At 39.6% G+C, this 25,404-nt stretch overlaps 1 protein-coding gene across 6 annotated transcripts; it reads left to right on the top strand.

The window, feature by feature from the left end:
* Positions 1 to 34: 34 nt before the first annotated feature.
* Positions 35 to 25,272, top strand: hao2 (hydroxyacid oxidase 2 (long chain)). Of its 6 annotated transcripts, XM_086052519.1 has the most exons (12): positions 35 to 123; positions 805 to 870; positions 11,566 to 11,727; positions 18,610 to 18,808; positions 19,795 to 19,849; positions 20,604 to 20,756; positions 21,040 to 21,191; positions 21,595 to 21,878; positions 22,670 to 22,888; positions 23,326 to 23,484; positions 24,918 to 24,987; positions 25,066 to 25,272. In XM_086052519.1, the coding sequence occupies exons 5-12, from the start codon at positions 19,833 to 19,835 to the stop codon at positions 25,119 to 25,121; spliced, it is 1,110 nt and encodes a 369-aa protein (XP_085908645.1). In that variant the 5' UTR covers positions 35 to 123; positions 805 to 870; positions 11,566 to 11,727; positions 18,610 to 18,808; positions 19,795 to 19,832; the 3' UTR covers positions 25,122 to 25,272. The 6 variants fall into 6 exon arrangements, with proteins under 6 accessions (XP_085908645.1, XP_085908646.1, XP_085908647.1 ...); XM_086052520.1 differs by lacking the exon at positions 805 to 870 and having other exon boundaries at positions 45 to 123; XM_086052521.1 differs by lacking the exon at positions 11,566 to 11,727 and having other exon boundaries at positions 45 to 123.
* The last annotated feature ends 132 nt before the right edge of the window (positions 25,273 to 25,404 follow it).

Below are 25,404 nucleotides of genomic sequence, written 5' to 3'. Positions count from 1 at the left end.
CCGGGTCGGGACCTGAAAGGAGGCGGAACTTGATTGTCGTTATTCAGGCGCAACCTGGCAGCTAGCAGACACCGACGCACGACGTTATCATTATTTGCTTCTACTTTCTACCTGCTTACCCAGGTCAGTAAACAAACAATAGATAACTGCCTCTGTTATGAAGTTATATTTGAATGTGTGGTTACCTACAAGGTGTTGGAGTCATAGTGCTAACTTTAACATGTATAAAATCTGCATGGACAAATTCGTTTTTTTCCCCAAATTTGCTTCGGCGCCATCTTGTGTGAAGCACATACGATTTCGACTTTATTCATTAATTTGTGCGGACTCCCATTACTGTATTCTGTTGAGTTTTCTCGAAATATGCCGTAAGTATGAAAAAGTATCATCTTAGGATTCAATTAATAACATAGTTTAGTGTGTTTCAAATGAAATGTGACAGTGTGTTCTGTAAAGATACAATGTTGAAACATGCCGAACAAATATTCCACTGGTCATGTCTGTATTGAATACAGGAGAAGGGTAAATGAAAGGTATAATATACTTTAGAAACACGACATTTTATGTTGTTCATTTACAGTTATGTGAATGATCATTTTAACAGTGTTGTACAACAGATGTCATTTCATCACAAAGTAATTTATGGGATTAGCATTTGCAAAGCTTTTTCATTTACAGTATACTAAGAAATTAATATTTTGAAATGTGAAGACATTCACATGAAGACTTCATAAACGAAAAGAAACAAAAATATACTGAGAGAGTTAATTTGTTTGTATGTGGTGTGTTCAATAAAACAACCAGAGACGCAGTCTGGGAGAGCAGCGCAGGTTGTCGTCATTCACTTCACCTTTGTACCTGCTTGAACAGGTAAACATTTTTGTTACTCTGGTACACCATCTTCCCATGTATATTCCGTTAGTAGTGTACTGTATAGACGAAGTGACTTTCGGCTTTTTCCCTGTCAACAGTCGGCACAGCGACTCACTCGCATGATTTGTTAGGCAAAGTGTTTACGCTGGTTGCCCTTCCTGCCTAAATTCACAAAAGACAAATGTATTTAAACTGTTCATTTGTTGCAAATTAGTTCAAAACATCATACAAACCAGCCAGCTGTAAAAGGGGCCATCCGTCGTCAAACACCAGAGACAAAATAAGAAATTTAATCAGATTGAGACAAAATAGGAAATTTAATCAGATTGAGACAAAATAGGAAATTTACATTTTTGTTCAGGCAGCCAACTAACTCATCCTCAGCTGACAATCATGCAACAGTCAGAGCGCATCAGTTGACTATCCAGTTATTAGAACCAAAGTAAAAACTAAAGTACCAGGCAGTGTGAGGGCCCTTATGGAATCTATCAAATTATTATTCTTTGGGCCAATGAATCACCATTTTTGGGTGCCTCAACAAACTCGAAAAACGTGTTAATTGTTGTGTATGCGTGTATCGTGTTGAAAAATTATTTTAAGGCTCCCTGGCACTACCCCTCCAAATTCACAAAGTAGAAATGTGGGCAGAGTACGGTGTCAAAGATTGACGATTCTCCTTTAAAAATTGGGCCTGTTCATTGCAGCTTTTGCTTTCAGAAGCATTTTAGAGGCAAGTGTGGGGTCTGCTGGACGAGCAGCGCTTTGCTCTTCGCCAGTACTTTTCTCATTTCTTTTTACATGCCTCGGTGAGCAGAGCCATCTGTCGTCCTTGCCACACAGTTATACTCTATTAGAATGATAAACTGTCTGTCATTTTAGCGCTGTTTTAAATCGTCAACTTACTCATCCATACAAGGGCATGTTTGCCAGAGACTTGAAGTTGAAATCGTAAGGCATTCGGCTCTGTCACTGAATGCACTGCGGTCCCGTTTTGCATCATTCTTGGTCAATGCAAAATGCTTTTTGGCTTTGTCATTCTTTACTCAAACATTCAAACGTGGTTACAACCATTAAACCACTGCACTTTTGCAATTCTGAGTGACGATCAAGCTAAAATCTGAGTTTGAAGTCATTCTCTGGGAATTGTGTTGCTTGACATGGAGATGAAAACACATATTTGTGTTGAATGGGCCTTTCTTTTAAGCAGCTAGGTAATTTTCCACTCAAATAAATCACACAGGATGGTGTTGTCTGGAACAATAGTGGAAATTACAGCCAGGGAAAAAGTCTTTGGAAACCTTCTGCGTATGTTAACGTTGCCACAAGTGCTGCCTTATTTTTATTTCTTTTGTCTTCCGAAAACCACCGGAGTTGGATTCCAGTGTGTCAACAAGCACGGAGTGTACGGAAAACACAGCTTGTTTGTTTCCTGTTTTTGGATGTTTGGTAACAGAAAAATAAAGAAAAAACTAACATTTCTATTCCCTTATACAGTTTTCGCTGCATTTTGCTACATTTTCACAATGACAATCCGATTTTGTAATAATGTTATGTAATGTAATCATTCCATCAGTGGTTCTGGTAACTCTTATAAAGACCACAATAGATGTGTAAGAGGTTGAGGCAAACTTAAACAATAGGGAGTAAAAATGGAAAAAGTTGAGAAATTTGGGCAGTGACAGTTACATTTGATGCTGACGTGGAGAAATCACGAAATGTGTGTATTACACAACGCGCTAAAAGTCATCCTGAGAAAGCGGAGACGGGGACAAAAGAGGTCACAGCTGCAAAAATCTCTCGACATTTGCAACACTTATTCATCCAAAACGGGTCTCTCTCACTCTCTCTCGGCCCCTTTGCAAATCTTCTCACTCTGCTCTTCCCACTGCGATGCGGCATCATGAAGTACTTGGTCTTTGCGCTATATAATTGCCTGAACTTTACATATTATTGTGGCTTCCCAGGGGGTTCGTTGCTGACTTGCTCTTCGCTTTCACAACACAACTTTCCAATCTTGTGTTAAAGACAGAAAACGGGGGGAGGGAGGAATGCAAGTTATGTTACCAAGTCAGCGGGAGCAGAGCAAATGAACCCCACGTTTCAATGCTCATGTTCATTGAAAGATGACATACTCTATTTTTGAAAATGGACTTTTGAATATCTTGTCTTAGCAATTTGCTGGAAAATTCCTAGCGTTTCTTGCGCCATGCCGCGATGCAGTTCGCAATTGTAGCTGACTTTCGGGGAACAGTATCAGCGGACGATGCCAAACGCTGTGGAAGGCCAGCAAAGCTTTCGGAGGAGAAACCAGTTGGGCGTTTCTGACAGTATGCAGCAGAGTCCTTCAAAATCATCTTGGAAGTCAGCTCATCCACGTGATTTTGGTCTTGGAATATTGACAAGAGCGTGCCACGGACATGTCATGAAGAAACCTGTAAACCATTAGGAATTGTAGAGCAAAACGCCCGTGTCTCGTTTAATATTTCTGATTATCAGATCCTACGTATTTAACAAGTGTCAGCAACAACTACTAATTCGCGGAAGTAGAACATTTGCACCGCTCTAAAAACTCAAACTATTCTTCGTAGTTCTCAGGCAGGAGTTGATGGGAAAGACCTGAGTGCATTCGTCATTGCTGGTTGGAGGCCAGTCACGCAGATCATTTGGAGGAAGTGAAAGAGGGAGTAACGGAGGAATAGTAGTAGTAGGAGGGGAAGGAAAGATTTGGCGTTTGCGTTGCTTGAACACATGATCAAAAACATGCCATTCAACAGGTGCACAGTCTCGCTCCTGTACCACTGTTTAGTCGCATTCCCACAAAGACAGCCAAATCTCCTTCCTTTATCTTTGGATTGTTTGAAACGACAAAAGCAAAATAAAAGCCACTGTCTTTAACCATACCATTGGAGCTACTAAAATAATAAAACAACTTGAACAGATGGTGCAGGTGGTGGTATGCATGGTGAGCAGAGTCAAGATTGGATGTGGTCTTCCCAATGAAATGATTTACTGCCAAAATGTCCAAAGTGTTGCCCACCATCACAATAGAAACCACAGTATACTCACAATTGAGTGAATTGGGCGCCTTGCTCAAGGGCACCTGAGTAGGCGGCATGAAGGGGGACAGGTGCTAATTGTGACAACAGAACCCCGGGAACCTTTGGCGATTGGCCGGATTTTTAAAACACTCGCGCATGGCCATTGCACATGTCGTGTCTCGTTTCAGAAAGCACTGAATATAACAGATTAGTTTCTGATCTGCGTTTCCCTCCTACCTCCCCTAAGCTTCCCCATCCCCCTTCCCCCCTCCAGGGGGATGAGATCACAAGCTTGAGGGAAGACAAAGTGATTTGGGTCACAGATTGTACTCTCTAAACTTTTCTGGCCTGCGTTCATTCTGTATATTTCAGCAAGTATCTTAGAGCCGACACTAGTGTTTATAGCCACTCAGACGTGTTTCGTAATGTAGTGTAAATCATAATACAACACGGGGATAATTGTAGTTATTATTTATTGCTCCGGTAGCAATGAGAAAGGTTAGTGCTTATGGTTCTGTGTGTGAATTGTGTGAAAATTTGGGCCGCTTTCTGGAATAGTATGCCTGACTTATAGTTGAGACGTTCTGGGTTCAAATGTTGGCTCAAACCTTCCTGTGTCGAGTTTGCGTGTGCTTCCCTGGCTTTTCTGCAGGAACTACAGCTTAACAGCCTACAAAAGCATGAGAAAAACAGTCTTTAACGAATTCAGCAAGCAGTAAGTCATTGCAATTTTTACAGATAGGCAGGAAAGTTTTCAATGTGTCACGCTTCCCCAACGCTGTTATTGTCATGGTAACCGCTGCCGCGATCGCTTGAAAAAAGTGTAATAGTTAACATTTCAATATGTTCCCTGAAGCTCAGAATGAGTCGTCTGTATTATTCTTTTCACTAAAAGTTTTTGCTTCAAGGTGAGTTATAACATTTATCAATGACAAAAATGTCAAAACCCAAACCATATGAGGCCTTTTGCAGACAAAACAAACGAAACCATATGTGTCCATCTGTAGCTTCAAAGAATAATACACAGATGTAAGCTGCATTTAATTGAAAAAGCTCTTCAGTAGACTAAGCATCGGCGTTCTCTAAGCAAACAACTTTCCGATTGTTGAGAGCACACTGTAGTCCCACAAAAAAAGTCACAAAGTGGCTTCAGTTTGGTTGCTTAAGAATGGATCTGCACTTTACTCCACTTTACTCATTTACTCCCAATTCCAATTACTCACCCTGACACTACCATAAACAAACAGACAGATGACGTCATCGCCGCCACATTTTGGTTCATGCGCTGATGACAGGCATGCACTCGGATGTTGAGCTCCACAGGGAACCTAAGATGTGGGGGAAGTTGCTGAAGGTTTGTATGGTGTGGAGCCAACAGAAACATATGTCCACCGACTTATTTACCAATCGCAAAAATATAACACGTGTGGGGTACAATAAATGGAGTGTTTTCTTTGTACAACATCTGTGCTGCAGTTACATTGTGAAATTGAGTTTGTGACTTTAGTTTTCATGGTAACTTGTTTTGTTGTTGTTGTTGTTGTTGTTTATTGTGGAAAACTTGTGTATTCATTGGTTTTGTCATACTGATCATTTCAAACACGGGAGTCAAACTCAAGATCCTTCACCACATTTCTGGAGTTCCGCTAAAGCAAATTGTAGAATCCCTTAGTGCATAAAGAAAACATCTTAGATCTTAAGTTCAGTTCAATGAAAAGGGGAGCAAAAACCAAACATTTTTATTAGTGGTGTGCATCTCTCCACAAAAGACGATTGGATGCGGTTTTCGATGCATTAGATGTGAAGCGATTCAAGAACTGTTCGATTTAAAAGTGTAATGAATCGATTCGTCTCGACTCAGCGAGATTACGACTCAATCCGATACGGTACGGCTCAGTTTGAGAGAGTATGATGCAATTACTTTTTTGTTGTCATTATGTGAATGTGCCATTTCCTTCTATGATATATCTCTCCAATAAAAAGATTTGATATCTATCTCGATCCGTTTCAAAGAGAAACATTTCGATTCAATGATTTTAAATGAAAAATTAATAAATAAATAAAAAATTAGCGGTGTAACAAAAAACGGTTTGACCGGAAAACCGTTTTTTGTTACACCGCTAATTTTTATGTATTTTTTTTGTTCAGTGCCCATGTATTTCTTTGGAACTGTGTGTCAGAAAACATACCGATAGAAATGGATGTATGTGATGCAGAAAGAGTGAATTGGATTGTAACTAGCTGTGTGAAATACACACACGGTATGTCTTTTTCCCCGTTCATTGTAGTAAATAAAGAATGAAGGGATTTAGGATGTAACGTTTTGGCAGGTTGAGAAATGTGTGTTGACAGCTCAATAGACAAAGTGGACCTTTGCTTACAAAGAGATGCACGAGCCAGACAATGACGTGGTTGCGCTGTCCTCCGTCTTACTTGGAAGTATTCATCATACTCATTTGCACTTGTATACGTGCCAAAGGGGGAGCATCAAAAACATTAGCGCTATTTTCTTTCTGGCCTGTAAAACTGAGTGAAACTTTCTCCTGGAACAAATACGTTTTAAAATATATTTCTTTTGATTGCTTTTAAAGCTTTTCGTTTCCAAAGGATTAACATGATAATCATTCATATTTAGTTGTGAGGATAATAATTTGGATTTATTACGTCTTAATAGTCAAATTGATCCTGTATATTGCCTATTTTTCACTGCAAAACAGTATAAATCTTCTGCTTGTTTATAGGCTTGTTTTGATTCAGATCAGGGTTTCCATGGTTACCCCATGACACAGCTAAGGAACTCTGGAGTCATGATTTAAAATGACAGAGCAAAGTCTAGGAGGGAGAAAGAAGGCATGCCTTTTTTCCACATCATGCACACAAGCATTTAGCTGGGTTATTTTAACATCCTCTTAACATTAATTGTAATGGATGTCTAAAAAAATTGAACACAACATTTTCTTCTCTGTGGGGGAAAAAAAAGCATTCTACAGTGGAACGTCAAGTTACAAACGTCCCTGTCTGCGAACAATTTGTTTTACGCAAAAAAAATTGCGTAGAAAAATTTGCTTTATTTATGCACCATTTTTGGTATATGGATGGTCTTGGCATGGACAACTGGATGGATCTTTGATTGATTGGTTGAAATGTTTATTGACAACAAAGCATGTACAAAATATACATTGGCACACTTGCTGCCAAAGGGATCAAAACACAATAAAGCCGTAGGCTTATTTCCGTTGCGGTCCCTTGGGTGTGGATCAAGTTATTGTGTAAGAAGACGCTTTTTCACTAGAGGAGCTGTAGTCCTCCTCGTGGTTTTATTAAGTGTTTTATTTCTTCATCAAAGTATGTTGTCACCTATTTCCATATTGCATTACCTTTATTTTTAACCACACATTAGTTTAAAAAAAGCAAAGGTAAGTATAACTTTGTTTTTGAGCTGCCGTGGATTAATTGCTTTTCCATTCATTTCATTGGGAAACATGATCTCAATTTATGAACGCTTCAGGTTACAAACGGGCTCACGGAACCAATTATGTTCATATCTTGAGGTTCCGTTATGTTTTGAGTAGTATAAGTTTAACTTGTTTTGGTAGATTGACAAGAGAAACCCATTTCAAATGTGTGTTTTTGTTGTTTTGGGCTCTTGCTATGTATCATGATTGCACAAGGAACAAGAGAGTGAAATGTTTTTGGACAGTATAAGCATGTATCACTTCTGAATTCTCCTTATGACGACTGTTTGTTGTTTATTTTCTTATTTTGGGGGGGGGGTATAGAATAGCAGGATAAACCAGAATTTCATCATAGAACTTACTGAATACCTCCAATTTAGGTTTTGTGGTTCCACACAAGTATGGATCAAAATCTGTGAAACTTCCATCCATTCAGTTTCAGTTCTGTTTGTGATCATCATGTTTTGTAACTGCTCTGTCTTAGTTACTGTTGTTGGGTGCAGCCTTCATTGGCAGCCACAAAACTTGATTTCCGCCTCTTCAACTTTCTTTGAGACTGACCATTTTGTAGTCCATACCTGTACATTTAACAACTTACAGTTGATTTGGGTAATACAGGAACACCTCGTTATTATGATTACAGTAATCCATTCCAGAAACCAGATTGTACCAAATCTAACATCAATGATACTCATAGGAAATAGTTTAAATCCAATCAATCGACACCCAGAAATCAAAACAAAAAGTACATTTTGATAGAGAATAATTAAAGCTTTATTTACACAAACAGTGTGATATAACAATATGATCAAGTTAGGGCAACATCGGCGTAGCTTTCTGTCCAAAAACAGATCATCAAACTAAAAGTACACCAGTTTAACCCTGTCGTGACTTAATTACCTGTTGTACTCAAACTATTTTGTGCATGTTTATTGACTGTGATTTCCAAAATAAGATACCACGTGGTCCAACAAAGTGTGATGAAACTGTGAGCATACTGGAGTGCTTTTATTTTGAAGGTGTGAGTTTTGATGGTATGTGTTACGCAGATGTTGCCTGAGCATTGCAGCCCAGACTGGGAAAGTTATTGCTTCGAGTTGTCAATAAAAGCTTTCTGTGTAGAATACGCATTGCCATCTTTTTAATCCTTTAGTCACAACTGAAATAATGCTTTGGATGATGCTTTTTTTTTTTGTTGTTGTTGTATGAAAACCAAGCAGATGTTTGAAAACTGTGATGAAACTTTGACAAAAAGTTTCTCTGGGATTTTGTGCACACTTGCACTTTGAATGCAGTGGAATGAACCTCTATTTGTTACATCAGAACCTGCATGAGTCATCTGCTCTGAGTGGAAACACACACAGACACACACATTAAAACAGCTGTATCTAATGCAGCACAAATCACATCAGTAGCATTGGCAGCTGGGTCGAGGCTCGTGGTCCTTCATTGCACTCATTAGTGCGTGTTCACAATATACAGTATTTTTGTCTTTACGTTTTTGTCTTGCCATTCAAGTGTAGTGTATTTTTGCTATGTGTATGTTTTATCGATATCGGCAATATCGCATTATTAAAATTGCCGCAATATATCGTCGTTGGCGTGTCACGATATTAATAGCAGTGCATATGTTTAAAAGCCCATGTTGTTTTCCATTTGTGCAGTTCCGGCACTGTCTGGTCGTTAGTTTATTAGTGCAGTTTAATTTGATGCAATGTTTGCCACCAATAATGGATTGATAGATGTTTAAGACCCATGCTGATCGCCAGATAAAGTGGAAAATAACACACTTGACCCGAATGAATATTGAATATTAGGTGTTCGGTCATTGTAGGTTATCTATTTCTTTGTGAATGTTGTTATGTAAAAAATAAATTTAAAAAAAAAAAAAAAGAATATTGCGATGTTTTTGTTTTTGTTTTTTACAATATTGTGAGCTTTTATACAGTACCGTGAGCTTTTAATATATCGCCAACCTCCCCACAATATCGTATCATGAGGTCTCGTGGCATTTGGATATCGTGACATCCCTAGTGTTTGAACTCACCTCCCATCACAAGGGGCCAATTTCTCACAAGAATTTGATACAAAATTGTAATTGAAAGAGCACAGTAATTTCGGGTTACTTTAACTATGGCAGTACCCTAAACTGGACCCTAACAGCCTGAGAAAGAGCCCCTTTGTTAAGAGCTGATGTTGAATTTAATTAGGAATAGCTCACAAGTGTTTTACATAACAGCCTGGGCAATTTCCACAAAGTCTGCCAGCCCAAATGGACTACGTTGGAAATAACCATGCTCCCATTATTGTGCGAGCTGTCACCTGCATTCAGGCATGGGATTCATATAGTGATTTGCCGGCCTCTTATATCATGTCTTCTTTGACCTGATTTTTTTCGGGGGGGGGGAATGTGAGCGTGTTCCATTTGTGTAAAATATGATAACCATATATTGGAGGAACGAAAAAATGCCAAACTATTGTAATTCAGTGACAAAACAGTCAGGCTGTGGCATGTCTGCCATGATTATTGAATGTATTGTGGCAGGAGAGAGAAAATACCAGCTGAAAGAATGGAAATGTATTGAAATGTTGAGGAGAAGAAGTGGAAATTCGTCATTCGTTGTCCTTGAAACATGGCTGAGCAGTTTAGATTCCAATGCGCTTAAGTCTTTGTTGGGGCTTACGTTTCCTGCCCCGTGACAGTAATGACGCCAATGTGTGTGTCCACTAAAAAGAGGTCAAAAAAGGGTCTGTGTGCCTTTCATATATATCTGGGGGGAGGGGGGCGGGGGCTACAAGATTAGAAGCTACCTGGCCAGTGACCCAACACTGATAAATCAGGCCAGTTCTTTTGATGTAGTGCAGCGACCTGCCCCCAAATAACTTTTCTACTCCGAACACGGAGCGAACTGTTCCACAGCTGGCAATTTATGAATCTACCTAATAATATATTGACAGAAAGAGGATGAGAAAATAAGTTTAACGCGATAGTTCAACAATTGAGTACTATGTAGTTCTGTCTTTGCATGTTCCCGGCAAATATTATCAAGTATGTATAATGTATTTCCAAACAAAACTCTGAATTCACTGACACTTCTGTATCACATCTGACATCAAAAGAGAAAAGTTCAAAGACATTCACGCAGACCAACCTGATTTGTGTATGTTCTCGTTATTAAATGGCCGCGTTCATCAAAGTGTAGGTCCCCTTAGCGGCCCGAGACAAACGCGAGCCATGACACAGCAAAAATCAAAGGATTGTGTGTCAAATTACCAATGACCCAATGATTAAAACAATGATTCACCACGCTGTAGCACGTTCCATTCGACTGCTCCACTTTTCCCACCATAGATGGATATTGTCCTCTCCTCGGCATTGGTTGGGACTTGGTGGGGCTGCAGTGTTTGCCTGCCCCCGGCTCTCCAATATAATCAAATTGTTTTGTGAAACAACACGTATCCACTGTAAAATGAGCCTTATGCCAAACAAACGCCTCTCTCCTCTGACCAGCTATGGTATCTCGCTCTCTCACACACACACACACACACACATTGGTAGTCGGGAGTCTTTGTTACACACCCTGGCAGTTCAGAGGGCTAATCGCAATATTATTTCCTCGATAATAGTTGCATGTCCTTTAAATAGACGTTACAGTCCCTGTTATGTCGATGCTGAAAGTTTCCAACACACCGGTGTGTAAATAATTGAAACTCATAAACACTTGTCCCTGCTTCCAGCGAAATCAAATAAATGTCAGGATGGCCGGTGAGATAATGTGGTCGTCTCATTATACACAGCAGCTTACAGTGGAAAAACAAATACTAGCATACAGTTTGGGAGCTTTACTGGTAACAGGGACACCATGGCTCCGCTTTGTCACATCCTCTTACAGTATGTTTTTCCAGGTAGGTGTGGGGAGGGAAGCTTGAGAGGCGGAACATATGGCAAAAACATTGTGACTCCCCTGGAGCAAAAGGGATATACTGTAACTGTAAGCAGTAGACTCGTACTCCCACAAAGGCATCTTGTAGTGGTTACCCATTATACCGTATAATGCCCACTGGTATTATTATTTTCAGACATTTTTTTTCAGAGCCAGTTTCCCAATTCTGGTGAGATACTTATAAGAAATGTACTATGTATGCCTAAAAAGATTCCGACTTCCAACTACTTGTTTTCCACTTTTAATGTGGGCCAGGTGATCAGCCAGTGCATCTACAAAAAGATCCTGCGGTGTTTGCGCCGTGCAGTGAGCGAGAAGAAGCAGGAGTTGTAGCAGAACAACTTCCGCGCATCTGACGGTTCCTCCCCGAGAAGAAAATTGCCATGCAGGGGCAACCTCAATTCTAAGCCGACCTTGGTCAGTATGGTTTTTGTAAATTTTTTTAAGTCTCTTCAAAAGTCAAGATGGTCGTTAAGGACCTGTTTCTAAGACGTGGGTTTTCTCCGGGTACGCCGGCATTCCAAATACATGCCAGTTAGGCCAATTGAAGACTCTAAATTGTCCGTCGTAGTGTCACCCGCGACCCTGTTGAGCGCAACAGAAAATGGATGAATACATAGTTGACGCCTATGAATGAAAAGCAAGTAGCTTGCAGACTTGGGCTCATCGGATGAATACAAAGCAATCATACAATGCGTCCTAAACTTGCTTCGACCAAATCTGACTTTTGCTGGATACAGCCAGCACCACTCCAAAGTTTGTAGTAGTGGCTTTATACATGTGTCAAGATGCAGCTGAGATGCACATCTGGTGTCAGTAGCCCTTCTGATGTGTGTCAACTTGCCCACATTGCTTTGCCGTATCAGATTTCAATTTGATGAAAACTGCCATAAACAGAACCACTATTTATATATGTCAACGATGTTACATGTCAGACCAGACGTGTGGTTAACTTAACTGATGAAATACTCGAACATCAACCTTCAAGGGTGTCTTTTTAGGTTCCCACCCATTTTATTTCCTACTTGTATCTTCTTTGTAATCATTCTCATCCTCCCAGTTGACCTAGGTCGATGTGACAAGCGTTGTTTTCGATTGTTAAACTGTCCTCTAATGAAAATGAACACTTAATAGCTCAATGAACTTAATCCGGGGTCTTGCAAAGGAGGTTTTTGTTTTTTCAATAAAATCTGCTTAAAGCAGCGGCAGGACTAATTTGTCATGCCTTATCTGGCTTTTTCAATCTACCCCATCCTCCAGGCTCCCCTTTGCCCTCTCTCTCGCTCTCTATCTCTCGTATAAACAAACAAAATGAAACATTTCCGCAGCCCAGACATGATGATGTCCACTGAATGTAATCCAAAAGTGATTCATGCACCACAATTGATAAATGCATGTTTTTATTTGAATTTATGTTGTCGCTTTTTATGGGAGTGACACATGATAGATAGCTTTATAGAAACTATTAGAGGCATGTTCCTGCCTTTATTTCATCGTTGTCATACATTGAAAATCATCACATGTTCACTGAAGGAAGCTGTCAACAGCACAACTTGAAGTTCATATGCCGCTCTCACAAAAAAATATATGTATAGGAATGTGAGATTTACATTCTTACATAAAATGAAAAAATGTCATATACAGTTGTGGCTAAAGACGTGCACTCGTGTACATAAAGAAGATGCGGCTAATGTGCTGTAATTGCCCCTAATGAGTATAATTGACCTGAAATCTTCACAGGACTTCATCTTCAGATAGAAGTTAGCAGATGCATATTCAAATGGAAGATACTGTAACCGATTCAACTACCCACCAGGCCAGTAAAGACCTGAAGATGTTTTTCACTCGTTGAAATAAAGTATTCACATACAAATGAAATTGTCATCATCACCATTTCAATCGACTGTATATGGATAACAAAAACACCCGGGGGGGAGGGGAGGGGTTGGTGAACTAAATGTGAAATAGTTAGCATTCATTATCATTTTAAAACTGAAACATTCATAATTAATCAGCCAATTATTTTATTTTTACGGATTAATGTTTATATGAAATAGGTTATTTTACATATGTTATTTTACAATTAATTAATCAAGTGTTTGAGGAGATAAATGAATTGGAAAAATGAAAAAATACACTTTCAATAACCAATTTTAGTCAGGTCTCTTGATCATGAACAGAGCGAGCCTTATGTGGTGCTTTGCCCACCCCTGGTCTCTCTTTAAAAAAAAAAAAAATCTTAAATATTTGTGATTTGAGGTTGCAAAACATTTTTGTTCCCGCAAGCAACCGCCATTTAAAAAAAAAATCCAGTTTCGCAAACTGTATTGTCACCAAGCTTGGCAACCCGTCCGTATTACCAAAGTAAAAAATAAGACAAGAACGTTGGGCTTTCCCATTTTGTCAGAACAGGAAGTTTGCCAGACAATCTGTATCACACACAAACACACACATTCTCTCTGCCTTATCCATCTTATCCTATGCCACATCCTCTGCTCTCACCTCCTACATCTCTTCTTTCATTTCCTTTTATGCTCTCATATTAGACCTTTGACTTCTAATTTGATTTTTAGCAATAAAGCAAATATGCAAGCGTAAAGTCAGTGCTCTGTGTTGGAGTCCAACTTGAAGTCAGAAGGAGAATGTGGGAGAGAGCTTGAGCCAGTCATGGTTCATTTGTGACGTGAAAGGTTTTATGAATCACAAGCCAGGAATAACAAACCAAAGACTCTCTGACTGTGTTGCCTTAAACACCCCGATCCCACTGTGGGTCAACACGGGGGTGTATGGGGGTTCTGTAACACTCACTTGAGTTCACATAGGAGAGCCAAAGAGAATGGCTTTAGTATTAAAAAAACAAAAACATCGACTTAAGCATGTCTTCATAAATAAAGTACTTCCTGTATTGGAAGGAAATGTGTTCCTGGGGAATAAAAGTGCAAAAGAGTTCCATGCCTGTGATTATGATACATTCTGCTCAGTTTAAAAGGGGAGCACTAAAAATACAAAATTGGAAGGATGCTCCTTACTTTCAGCTGAGGGAGAATTAGAATTCAAAGCAGGCAAATGAGTAGTATTGGTCTTGCGCTCTGTCATTAGCACATGCCGCACCTTCTTTGATAGATTGTTGCACGAGCATGTGTTTCATGCTTATGCAGTCAGTTGGTCGTGGTTAAGCTAACATGGGTAAAGTGTTTTTCACACAAATGGAAACATGACTTTTTGTTTCTGCGGAGGCGTAAAAATACGTCACTCAAGAAGCTAAGCTCCGCTATCACCGCATAGATTGTTTTTCCGTTTGATTGCTTAACAGCGGATGCCCCCATTTTGGTGCCATCTGGTAGCCCCTTGCTGACAAGGAAAATGTGTTGGAGTGAGTTGAGGAGTTTCACTTAGACATGAGTAATGCTTTGCTGCCTTTTTGTGTAGGGGTAGATCGATTATCAGTATTGGCATCAGCCGATAAGGTTTAAAACGTTTAACTAAAGGGAATTATTTTTTTGAAATTTCAGTTAACTTTATAAGAGATGCTGCTTGGGAATTCTCTGCACCTTTTTTTTTTTTTTTTTTTTAACTAAAACAAGGATAATTGAGTTTAACATTTTAGTTATATTGAAATTTAGGAGAACCTTATTGACTGTAGACTACTATAGGAATCTATTTACTTTACTTTGCTGCTTTACTTTACTGTTTTTCACTTACCCTTTTAAGACTGATGACCCAAACTCCCTGAACATTTTGTTAGAATTTTACAACAAAGATGTCTATTGTCTGAGATTGAAAAAAATAAATAAATAAATAAATTGCAAAATGTTGCTAATCTGAAATAGATGATCAATAAACATGATGAAAGACATGGCAACAAAGTTAAAAGCTTTGGAGATTTTTTTTGTGGGGGGGGCGCCAATATTGTCCCTTTAATGAAAATGAAAATCTGCTCCAAATATCTTTTATCGGCCTCCTTGACAACAAATGATCCTTATCGTATCGGCCCTGAAAAAAAACCCCACATAGGTCTGTCTCTAATCTTGTGGCATCTATAGGCAACCACAAAACTTTAGGTGGCGTATGTCAATTATTGGCAGATTTTCACGGTCCGAACCCTCTCTTGCCTCAAAGTGTTTTTTATTTTTGTCCAAATATTTACTATAATTCTGACTTAAACTGCTTTATTAATAAGAGACTGCAGCAAGTTACAAGTTGCCTAAATATTTCGTGTTACGTCGCGAAAGGAACAGAACCTTGTCATAAACTGAGGACCCGTTGATTGTTTTGTTTGTTTTTGTGTTGTAATTTCACCAGGTTGCTTTATAGCACATGAAGGCAAAACAAATGCAATTTCCAAAGCACTGTGGCTCGTGGTTAACTGTTCAGCGTGAGACGGGCTCATAAAACCAGTGAATGAACGTCAGATAAGGAGACGCGCAGGAAGTTGGGCTAACACATCATTCCCCCCTCGTTTGACCTTGTGACGGAATGGCAGCTGTTTTACAATGACTTCATAACCGTGGAAAGCCACTATTTGTCATGTCTGCATGTGTTCAACCCACCAGAGTGGATTTCTGGCTGGTGAGTCACAGAAAATGGAGACTGCAAAGTCAGGCAGATGCATATCCCCCTAGGGTCCTTAAGGCCAAAATACCCCCCCTTGATGTACTCATTCACACACACACACACACCCGCAGACATGCAAGTGGGTAAGACATCACATTAGTGTCTGATGGTTATAATAGTCATGCGTGCAAAATGTGTGTGACTGTCAGCGGGCAATTTAATATCCTTTTATAGCCTTTTAAGTTAACAATTCAGTCTTACTGTTCTTAATGTCAGTCTGCTAACGTCACTTCCCGTGTGCAGTATATATTTTTTTCCCCCCACCCAAATGACAAATTTCACGCCATTAGTACCTAGCTAAAAAGTAAAATGGTGGTTGATTAACACTAGCATGTCAATGCTAGCATGGAATTATACATACCATTCAAATGAGTTTCCTCTTATACGAAGGACTTGGCCCATTTGTCAGTTTCAAAAATCAAGTTTTGCCCCCTCTTGTTCTACAATATATCAGTACACTATTGCCTTGAGATGTTAGTTTAATTACTTCCGTTACCAGGCTCGTAGCTTAAAACACATGTATCTCAAATCATCTTTCGCAGTTGAAATGCACGGGAATGCCATTAATCTGTTCCACTCCCCCCCCCCCAAAAAAAACAACAAAATATTGTGTATTGTGCTATCTAGTAAGAAAAATAGCACTCTATATTACTGTACTTTATTAAAAAAAAAGACAGTAATAACAATTTAAAAGAATGGAAAGAATTAAACAGTGTGTGCAGCTTCGATTAATTGCGGCTCCTTCCGGTGTGTGCGACTTGGCCACCGGGTGGAAGTAAAATACAATCAAACAGCCATAAACAAAGAAGAGTGAAACAACTACCATAAGTTACTCCATAAGCTGCGGTAATGTTAGTTTGTCACAGAGGATAAATAATATATGCCTTTGTGTGTTGTTGTATTTTCTGTGTTACTGCACTTTTTGTGTTCAAATATCTTTCTTACTGCCGCGTTGATGCTATTCATAAGCCCGTCCAAGGTGTTTTACATCGTTTGTTAGTATTAAGGTAGGCAGACTTTATTGAGGAAAACCTGTGTGATTGTTTTACAAATCCTATAATTCTCTTAGATTAATGTTTAGTTTGACAGTAAATGTCTACTGGAATTGGCATTAAACAACTTGAAGCCTCTTTTTTATTTTATTTTTTGTCTCTCATTTGTGCTTTGGCATCTATTGCATGTACTTTCACATTATTGTTTAATTGAACACACCATGACGGAACTTGTGATTCATTTTAAAATGAATGGTGCCAGGTATGGGGGCAGCCTAGTGGTTGTTCCAATTGAATGACATCGACCAAAAGCCAGTCGGGTGATTCGAAGCGCCACTGAATCATCATGTCTGACTTTGAAAAGTATAGAGGAAGGGGGACGAGATGAAGAGAGCAACAACCGTGGCGCTCTAATCACAGATCGCAGCATTGTCCGTGTCCTATCTGAGCACCATGGCGACAGCACGCACAAACATTCAGGTGGAGGCTGATTTCTGTCGTGCCAACACTCGGATGACAAGAGTCGAGAACATCCTTACATGCGCTTAAGTGAGTGTTGGCATGTTGAGGGAAGTGCTAATCTTCAAAGTCGAGTGAGCGCACTCAAACACCCACAACCGCATCAGTGACGTGTACACAGCTACATCGGGTAGCTACTGTACGTATTCTTTCAGATAGGCTTTTCCTTCAGTTTGCACTTGTTTGCGCACGTGTCATTGGCACGTACTGAACTCCCGCTTCTTATACAAACTCATGACTTGTCAACCAAAAAAATAGCAGGATTCCCATCAAGTAGTCCTGTGTGACTGTTCCTTCAGATGCTTCGACTCAAGTATACACGTCGTTTGTCACTGTTGTTGATGTTTTCGCTCTCATTGTCCCTGCAACGCCAAACGTTATTTGTGATACAGTACTCGAGTTTTTCATGTCTCTACACCATCAGTTTGACAGATGTGTGTGATAAAATACATGCATTGTGTGGGAAACCTACTGGGAGGATAATACAGTAATTCATTCTTTGGACAGACCAGTGTTTCCCAACCTTTATTGAGCCAATGCAAAATCTCATGGTACACCCACCCCAAAAAAATACTGAAATGTTGAACACGAAAGTGATATACTCGCAGAAAGCCATGACCTGTTCTGTTGTGTGAATGACAAATGAGGCCATTGAATTGTTTTGCCTTTCACTATCGCATGCTATTAATAATTTTTCTGAAAATTTAAGGGAAATTGGATTGTTTCCATGGCACCAGATGGCTTTCCACAGATGCGGCACCATGGCCACAATGAAGGAATAGTAGGACTGCAATCATGTTTGTAGTGTGCTTCTATGAATGAGACATGTCTTCTGTCTCCAAAAGGTCTTTAAAAAACATTTTTTAATTTCTTTGGGGCGGGGGGTTCAAATGAGTAAGCTGTTTGGATAATGGATGGATGAATCTTTGAAGAAAGGCTTCTGTTTCAGTTTTTTTTTTATTAGAACTCTGACTTGAAGCTCTAACTTGAAACGAAGACCAAACGGAATGTTGTCCCCTTCAGAAGACAAATGTAATCAAATGGAAAAATATGATAAATTGAAAAAATGGAATTGGACAGCCAACAAACAAAAAAGCAGCCAAATGTATTACTTCCTAAAAAAAAAAAAAAATCACAGACTTTCAATGAATACTATCTTTTTGTCCATCCACAGTGCAATCCAGTTACGGATGAGCTCATGGTGTTGTCTTGTACATGTTGGGGTGGTTGGTGTTCAGCCAGCATGGGAGGTGGGGGAGGAGCTTCCCACTGATGAATGATTATGATGGGGGCGCGTGGGGGCCTGCCCTCTGACACGACCTCGTCACATGAGAGCGGAAGCCTGAAGGCCGCTGACAGCACAACAGGTTAAGGTAAGACTTTCTCTTTTAGGAATTCCATTCACCTCAATGCTGGTTTGCGATTAGAATATCTTGATGTTACAGCAAAAGCAGGATTATATGAAGGAAAAAGAAAGACAAAGAATAACTGTAGTAAAGGCAGCTTGTTTGTGACGTTGTGAAAGAGAGCAAGTATTCTAGAAATTCAACTGGACAATGTGCTGTCACCATGCAACAATTCAGCACGTGACTGACACCTTTCATGGCTCTCTCTCGCTCTCTCTCACTTAGTCTGTCTCTCTCACTCTCGCACACGTGCCGCCACATGAAGACTCAACATATCAATGCAATGTTACTGCCCAATGTCAGACTTAGTTTTAACGTTTTATCTTAAAAAGGGCTGTTTTCCACAGACCTGAGACTTTTTATATTGTAATCACAAAGAAGTTAACACTGTATTTTGGTGAAATACACCTATTCACTATTTGTTTTTGTTTTAATTGCAGTCAACATGAACTGATTTTAGGGAAAATTGTGTCAACGCTCAACAAAACAGTGAGGTAACAGTGTTGCTGTTACCACAGTAGGGCACAGAAAAGTATCATTTAAACAATTGAATGTCTTTTTTAAACCAGCCTTTTATTGATTTGTTTAAATCATTAACCTTTAAAACACACTAAGTAATAACTGATAATAGCACATCCGAACAGGAATGACCACTGACCATTTTAAGTTACTTTGCTGACAAGTGAAGCCGAAAAAAGTGGTGACATTGATTTTCTTTATTCAGTGCTGCACTTCCCTCAAGTGTTCATAAGTGGAACTGTTGCGTCTTGACACCTGTTTCTGTTTTGAGATAATGTCATATAGTATAACACAATTTGTAAGGATTAGATTGGGTTTACCTTGAGGCAAGATACAGGTTTAAATATAGTTTTAAAGATGTGATGAGACTTGGACTATTTTTTAAGACATTTTGCACGGTTGTTGAATAAAAGTATGTTTTATCTTGTTGGCAGGTTATGACTGTCAGGCGGGTTGAAGTTGTGCTGAGAGAATGAGCATTTGCAACCGGTGAGTGAACGACTTCCACTTTTTAAAATCCTTTTGATACGATATTTACTGTTTTACTCATATGAATGGACACTTTATGATTATTTCGTTCCTGAGTTTCATGACAAAAACCTGATTTTGTCTCAGTATGGTGGCTAACTATGCAAAGGTTCAATGGTTCTTTCACTTTTTCCACCAATTGCCACTTAAAAAATATTAATGACAGTTTCAGTGGCTTTCGTGGTGCTCTGTCAATGTTTGATTGTTGAGAGTAGACACTGTTCACTGGAGCAGCGACATAACGTCAAACTAAACAAAAAAAGTGGTGGAGAGCTCGCTTCCTTCGGTCGGGTAAGTGCGCTCCTGTCTATGTTGTTATTTAATTCATTCAGTACCGGACTTTTTCAGAGCCTCAGGTTAAAAAAAAAAAGGGAAGACTGACCTTTGATCCTTTGAAGACTCACGCAAACAATAACAAGACTGAGTTCACTTTTAGGGGTGAAGAAATGTTGACAATGTCTGATAGAATGCCGATTTATCCCTTTTATATTGTATTTGTTTTTATTATTCTATAGTTATATACTATTATGTGCTATTACCATTTAGATTTATTTGTAAGTATTGGTACCATTTGTACAATGTAATTCAAAGCTAGTATACTATCACAACAAATCGGTATAAAAATAGCTTTGAAATTATAATTACAAACCCTCATCCTTGTTTGAATAGCTAACGGAAAACACTAACACTTTGTTCGTAATGTTGTATCCCATAGAGAGGGGGGTCAGTGCGCCGAGATGGCCATGGTATGCCTGACAGACTTTGAGGAGTATGCCAAGGAGCACCTGTCCAAGGCCACCTGGGACTACTATGCCGCCGGAGCCGACGAGTGCTGCACCCGAGATGACAACCTGCTAGCCTACAAGCGGTACCAATACCTTGGCTAAATACTTCACTAAAATGCCACTAAAATCCCTAATCAGCACTAGGATATGTCCTGTTTGGTGGCTTTGCATCCAGCGTCAAATATGGACATGTTGCACAATGTTGTTTAATTGACTTGTTTTCATTGTTAACCTTTACCCTGCTTTTTCTAGTCAAACGATAAAAACACGCTATGGGCTAATACGAACACCTCTGAATAGGGAGTGAACAGAGTGTTTCTCAGCAGCCCTTCTGAATTGTTAAGTTAATCTTCTCTCCATGTGCAGGATCCGCCTGAGACCTCGCATTCTGCGCGACGTTTCAGTGAGTGACACCCGGACTACGGTGCAGGGTACAGAGATCAGCTTCCCGGTGGGCATTGCGCCTACTGCCTTCCATTGTCTGGCGTGGCATGAGGGTGAGATGGCCACAGCAAGAGGTGGGTCATGCCTTTTTAAAAAAAATTTAACACTGGCTGTGTGGCCTTTCATTTTAAGCATCATATCAATATTTATGTACTGTAGAGTCCCACCACTAGGTGGCAGCATGTTATTACAATCATTACCATTATCAAGTGATTTCTGTTTTCAATGCTTTTGCTTGTTTGGTAAATAACAAAACATTGAAATCCTAACTTGAAACCCTAAACCTTGTTTAAAATACAACCCTGTCTTGAGACCGTAATTTGAAGCCCTAATTCTGGTCTTGAAACACTCATTTCAAACCATAACCATGGTTGGATGGGGTTAGTTAGTTATAGTAGTTTGTTTGTTAGCTAGTTAAAGGTTTGGCCAGCACCACTCCAAACAGTAATTGGGCGTTGTTTTTCCTCCACTATACAGCCACTGAGGCACTAAACACATGCTACATCACCAGCACCTACTCCACCTGCTCGGTGGAGGAGATCGTGGCGGCGGCACCTAACGGCTACCGCTGGTTCCAGCTCTATGTGTACCGTGACCGCAAGCTGTCGGAGCAGATTGTGCACCGCGTGGAGGCGCTGGGCTTCAAGGCCCTGGTGCTCACCGTGGATGTGCCGTACACGGGCAAACGGCGCAACGACATCCGCAACCAGTTCAAGCTGCCGCCACATCTCAAGGTCAAAAACTTTGATGGCGTCTTTCAGGTAAATGGCCCACATTTTCTCTGCAAAATTAAAACTACGGTAATTACAAAATTAAGGAAAGTCTCACAAGACTGAGATTTATAGTTGGAGTCATGAACTGCAAAAAGTAAAATTTAACAAGATGACGCCTGTAAAATTCTTGCAAAAACTAACATCTAACAAGATGACATAAGTAAAATCAAGGGAAAAAATACTTGTTCTTTGTCTGCCGCCAACCTTAATAAATGTTGTTAATTAGAGCTTAGATAAAGTGGTTGCGTCCACTGAAGAAACAGACGTACAGTAGTCTGTACCACTAACGAGGTTAACAAATGTACATTTTAGCCTTGAGGCCAGCACAAATTAGCCAGTGTAACCTAACGCTAACACCTTTACCGAAAGTGCATCCAACGAGGATGAATGCGCATGTGTGAGTGTAGATATCATGCTACCAAAAAAACCCAACAAAAAGTCAATATGGGGGTACGACTTTACGTTTGACCTGTCATGAAACAATCTCACTGGCTAAAATGACGCAGTGTTTAAAAATTATTTCATTTTTAACATATAGTTGTATATTGTAACAGCCCTTCAACAAGAGTTTAATTTGACATTTTATCTTAATTCGACATTTTATACAATACAACTTTATTCATACAACACATTTCACAACAGCTGCAGCTGTAACAAAGCACTTGACATATAACATAAGATAGCAATAATACAACAACAAAGACAGTGAAATATTGTGTAGAGTGACTGTAGATTGAAATTCCAAGAGTGGGACCAAAAACAAAATCCACACCCATCAGGAGGCAGCTGGACCGGAGGAGTACGGGATCCCGGCCAACACTTTGGACCCGTCTATTAGCTGGAAGGACGTCTACTGGCTGCAGTCCATCACGCGGCTGCCAATCATCATCAAGGGCATCCTGACCAAGGAGGATGCCGAGCTGGCGGTGGAGCACGGCGTCCAGGGCATCATCGTGTCCAACCACGGCGGGAGACAGCTGGACGGCGGCCCGGCCTCAGTAAGATTTATTCATGATTGCTTTGTATTATTATTCATTACTCTCATGAAATATTTGGATCAGTTATTTAGAATTTGAATCTGAATGTACTAATTAATGATCATTACAATAATTCGAGAGAAAAAGTGAAATTGTATGAATTATTCTTTTATCATTAAAATACTGTTTCATAATATGTAAAAATATTTGTAAAGCAAACTATTTTTTTAAACATCATTTACAAATGAGAAACTATTTCACCCCATAAATTGAGCCATCAAACGGCATTGTTCAAAGAATCTCTGTCACGCTTTTATCAAGGCGACCTCTGCAAATTATTCGCTGCTCGGCCACACATACCTCGGGTCAGAGATTTCCACCATGTGGCTAAATCACTACTTGAGCAACTTTTTTAAAGAGCGTATAAATACTCAGCCGTTTGGTTGCCATGCCGACAGATTGACGCCCTGTCTGAGATCGTGGACACGGTGCAGGGCCGCATTGAGATCTACCTGGACGGGGGCATCCGGACGGGCAGCGATGTGCTGAAAGCGTTGGCCTTGGGGGCCAAGTGTGTGTTCATCGGCCGCCCGGCAGTGTGGGGCCTTGCTTACAAGGTACAGTCACTCGGTGTGTGCGTGTGTGTCCTTCAATGCTGTGAAATTCCTTCCCTTTATGTAATGATCTGTGTCGGTGACACATTATTTCTATGTATGAATATTTGTTCTCAGTAGGGGGCACTATAAGCTGTATTATCTTCAGTGTGCTGCTGTGGTAGTTCCATAGTCAAATGAAATACAGGCACAATGACAAAAATACATATCATGTATTATAATTGTAAGAAATATTATGTTAAATTTATTGCTAAATGGTAATGATTATTACAATGGTTTAACATTTTAAATAAAGTAATGATTTCCAGCCAACAAAGTGAATTAAGTACGGTAGATTTATAATGAAAACAATGTGAGATTTTCTATTACTGTATTAGAAATGCTGGGATTTTGTAAAGTCTGAAAATATATATACCGTATTATTGAGAAAAAAAATGCAGTACAATATTTTTGGATGGCTAAACTTTTATTCATTGAAGTAGTTATACCTAATAATTTTACAAATTCAAATTCATTAGGAAACATGGAAGGTTTTTTAAAGTTCAAAACATGTCATTTAGATATAAATTATTTGAAATAAATCATATTTTGACAAAAATATAAAGATTTTAAAAATAAAATATTTTAAATATAAGAAATATACTACAACATTTTTCTATTAGAGGTTCAAATTGTATCATTAATGAATTATTGGTAATTATTAACTTGATAAATTAAGTACAAACTGCAGCAGAAACAGTGTTCTACGTACATAAAAATTTTTAATAAAAAAACAGTTAAAAGCAATGAAAGAATAATAAATGTTGAAATCAACAAAAATAATTATATATTATCATATATTATATTTGTAGTTGTATTATATTTGTGTGTAATCCAAAAAGCAAAAAATATACATATACAAAAATATATCGTAAAAATTCTGATGAAATACATAACATATAAATCCATCCATCCATCATCGATACCGCTTATCCTCACAAGGGTCGCGGGGCATGCTGGAGCCTATCCCAGCTGTCTTCGGGCAGTAGGCGGGGGACACCCTGAATTGGTTGCCAGCCAATCGCAGGGCACACGGAGACAAACATCCGCACTCACACTCACACCTAGGGGCAATTTAGAGAGTCCAATCAATTTACCATGCATGTTTTTGGAATGTGGGAGGAAACTGGAGTACCCACGCATGCACGGGGAGAACATGCAAACCCCACACGGGGAGGCCGGAGCCGGGATCGAACCCACGACCTCTGAACTGTGAGGCGGACGTGCTAACCAGTCGACCACCGTGGTGCCGCCCCATAACATATAAATATCCAGTAAAATTATATATGTTACTAAACAGTACAGTATTCGTTTAACTAAGATTTACAATTGTGGTGTAGGACTCCGATGTATCAAACTGCGAGCTGTTCCTAATATTTAGTCTCTCGTCTTTTCAGGGGGAGGAAGGAGTGAGGGAGGTGCTGCAGATTCTAAACGACGAGTTCCGCCTGTCCATGGCTTTATCAGGTAAGTGAGAACAACCGGGTCCGCACGATGACCGCCATAGTAGTTGCTCTGTGGAAGGCCTTCATTTTGTTTTTGCAGGTTGCCGGAATGTGGCGGAAATCAACAGGAACCTCATCCAGTTTTCCAAACTGTGACCTACCTGCGGAAGGCAGGGAGACATTTTAAACTAAGCCAACACTTGTTTTTACTGTTTCCAATACAAAAGGGAGAACAACAAACTACACCAAAGCTTCACACACAAAACATACTGTTTGTGTTTTAATAAACGCAAAAGTGATGACATTACATTTCTTATCCGTGATTGGTCAAGTCGATCCAGAGTGAGTATCCAACTATCAATTTGTCTGCCACATTTGAAAAAATTAAGTGTCCAAAGTATGGTCCAGGGCCATTTGTGGCCCGCCACGCACTTTTAAG

Source organism: Filicampus tigris, chromosome 14 (genome assembly GCF_054856515.1).
Source record: "Filicampus tigris isolate MCC_2025a chromosome 14, RoL_Ftig_1.0, whole genome shotgun sequence".
Lineage (NCBI taxonomy): Eukaryota > Metazoa > Chordata > Actinopteri > Syngnathiformes > Syngnathidae > Filicampus > Filicampus tigris.
The sequence above is the reverse complement of the archived record's forward strand: the minus strand, read 5'-3'. Positions and strand labels throughout refer to the sequence as shown.

Coding starts and splice junctions, on each gene's coding strand:
- hao2 (XM_086052518.1), top strand. CDS start 20,048: ATGACAGTTTCAGTGGCTTTCGTGGTGCTCTGTCAATGTTTGATTGTT. Junction 20,176..20,603: donor GGAGAGCTCGCTTCCTTCGG/TCGGGTAAGTGC, acceptor TGTATCCCATAG/AGAGGGGGGTCAGTGCGCCG. Junction 23,485..24,917: donor TGTGGGGCCTTGCTTACAAG/GTACAGTCACTC, acceptor TCGTCTTTTCAG/GGGGAGGAAGGAGTGAGGGA.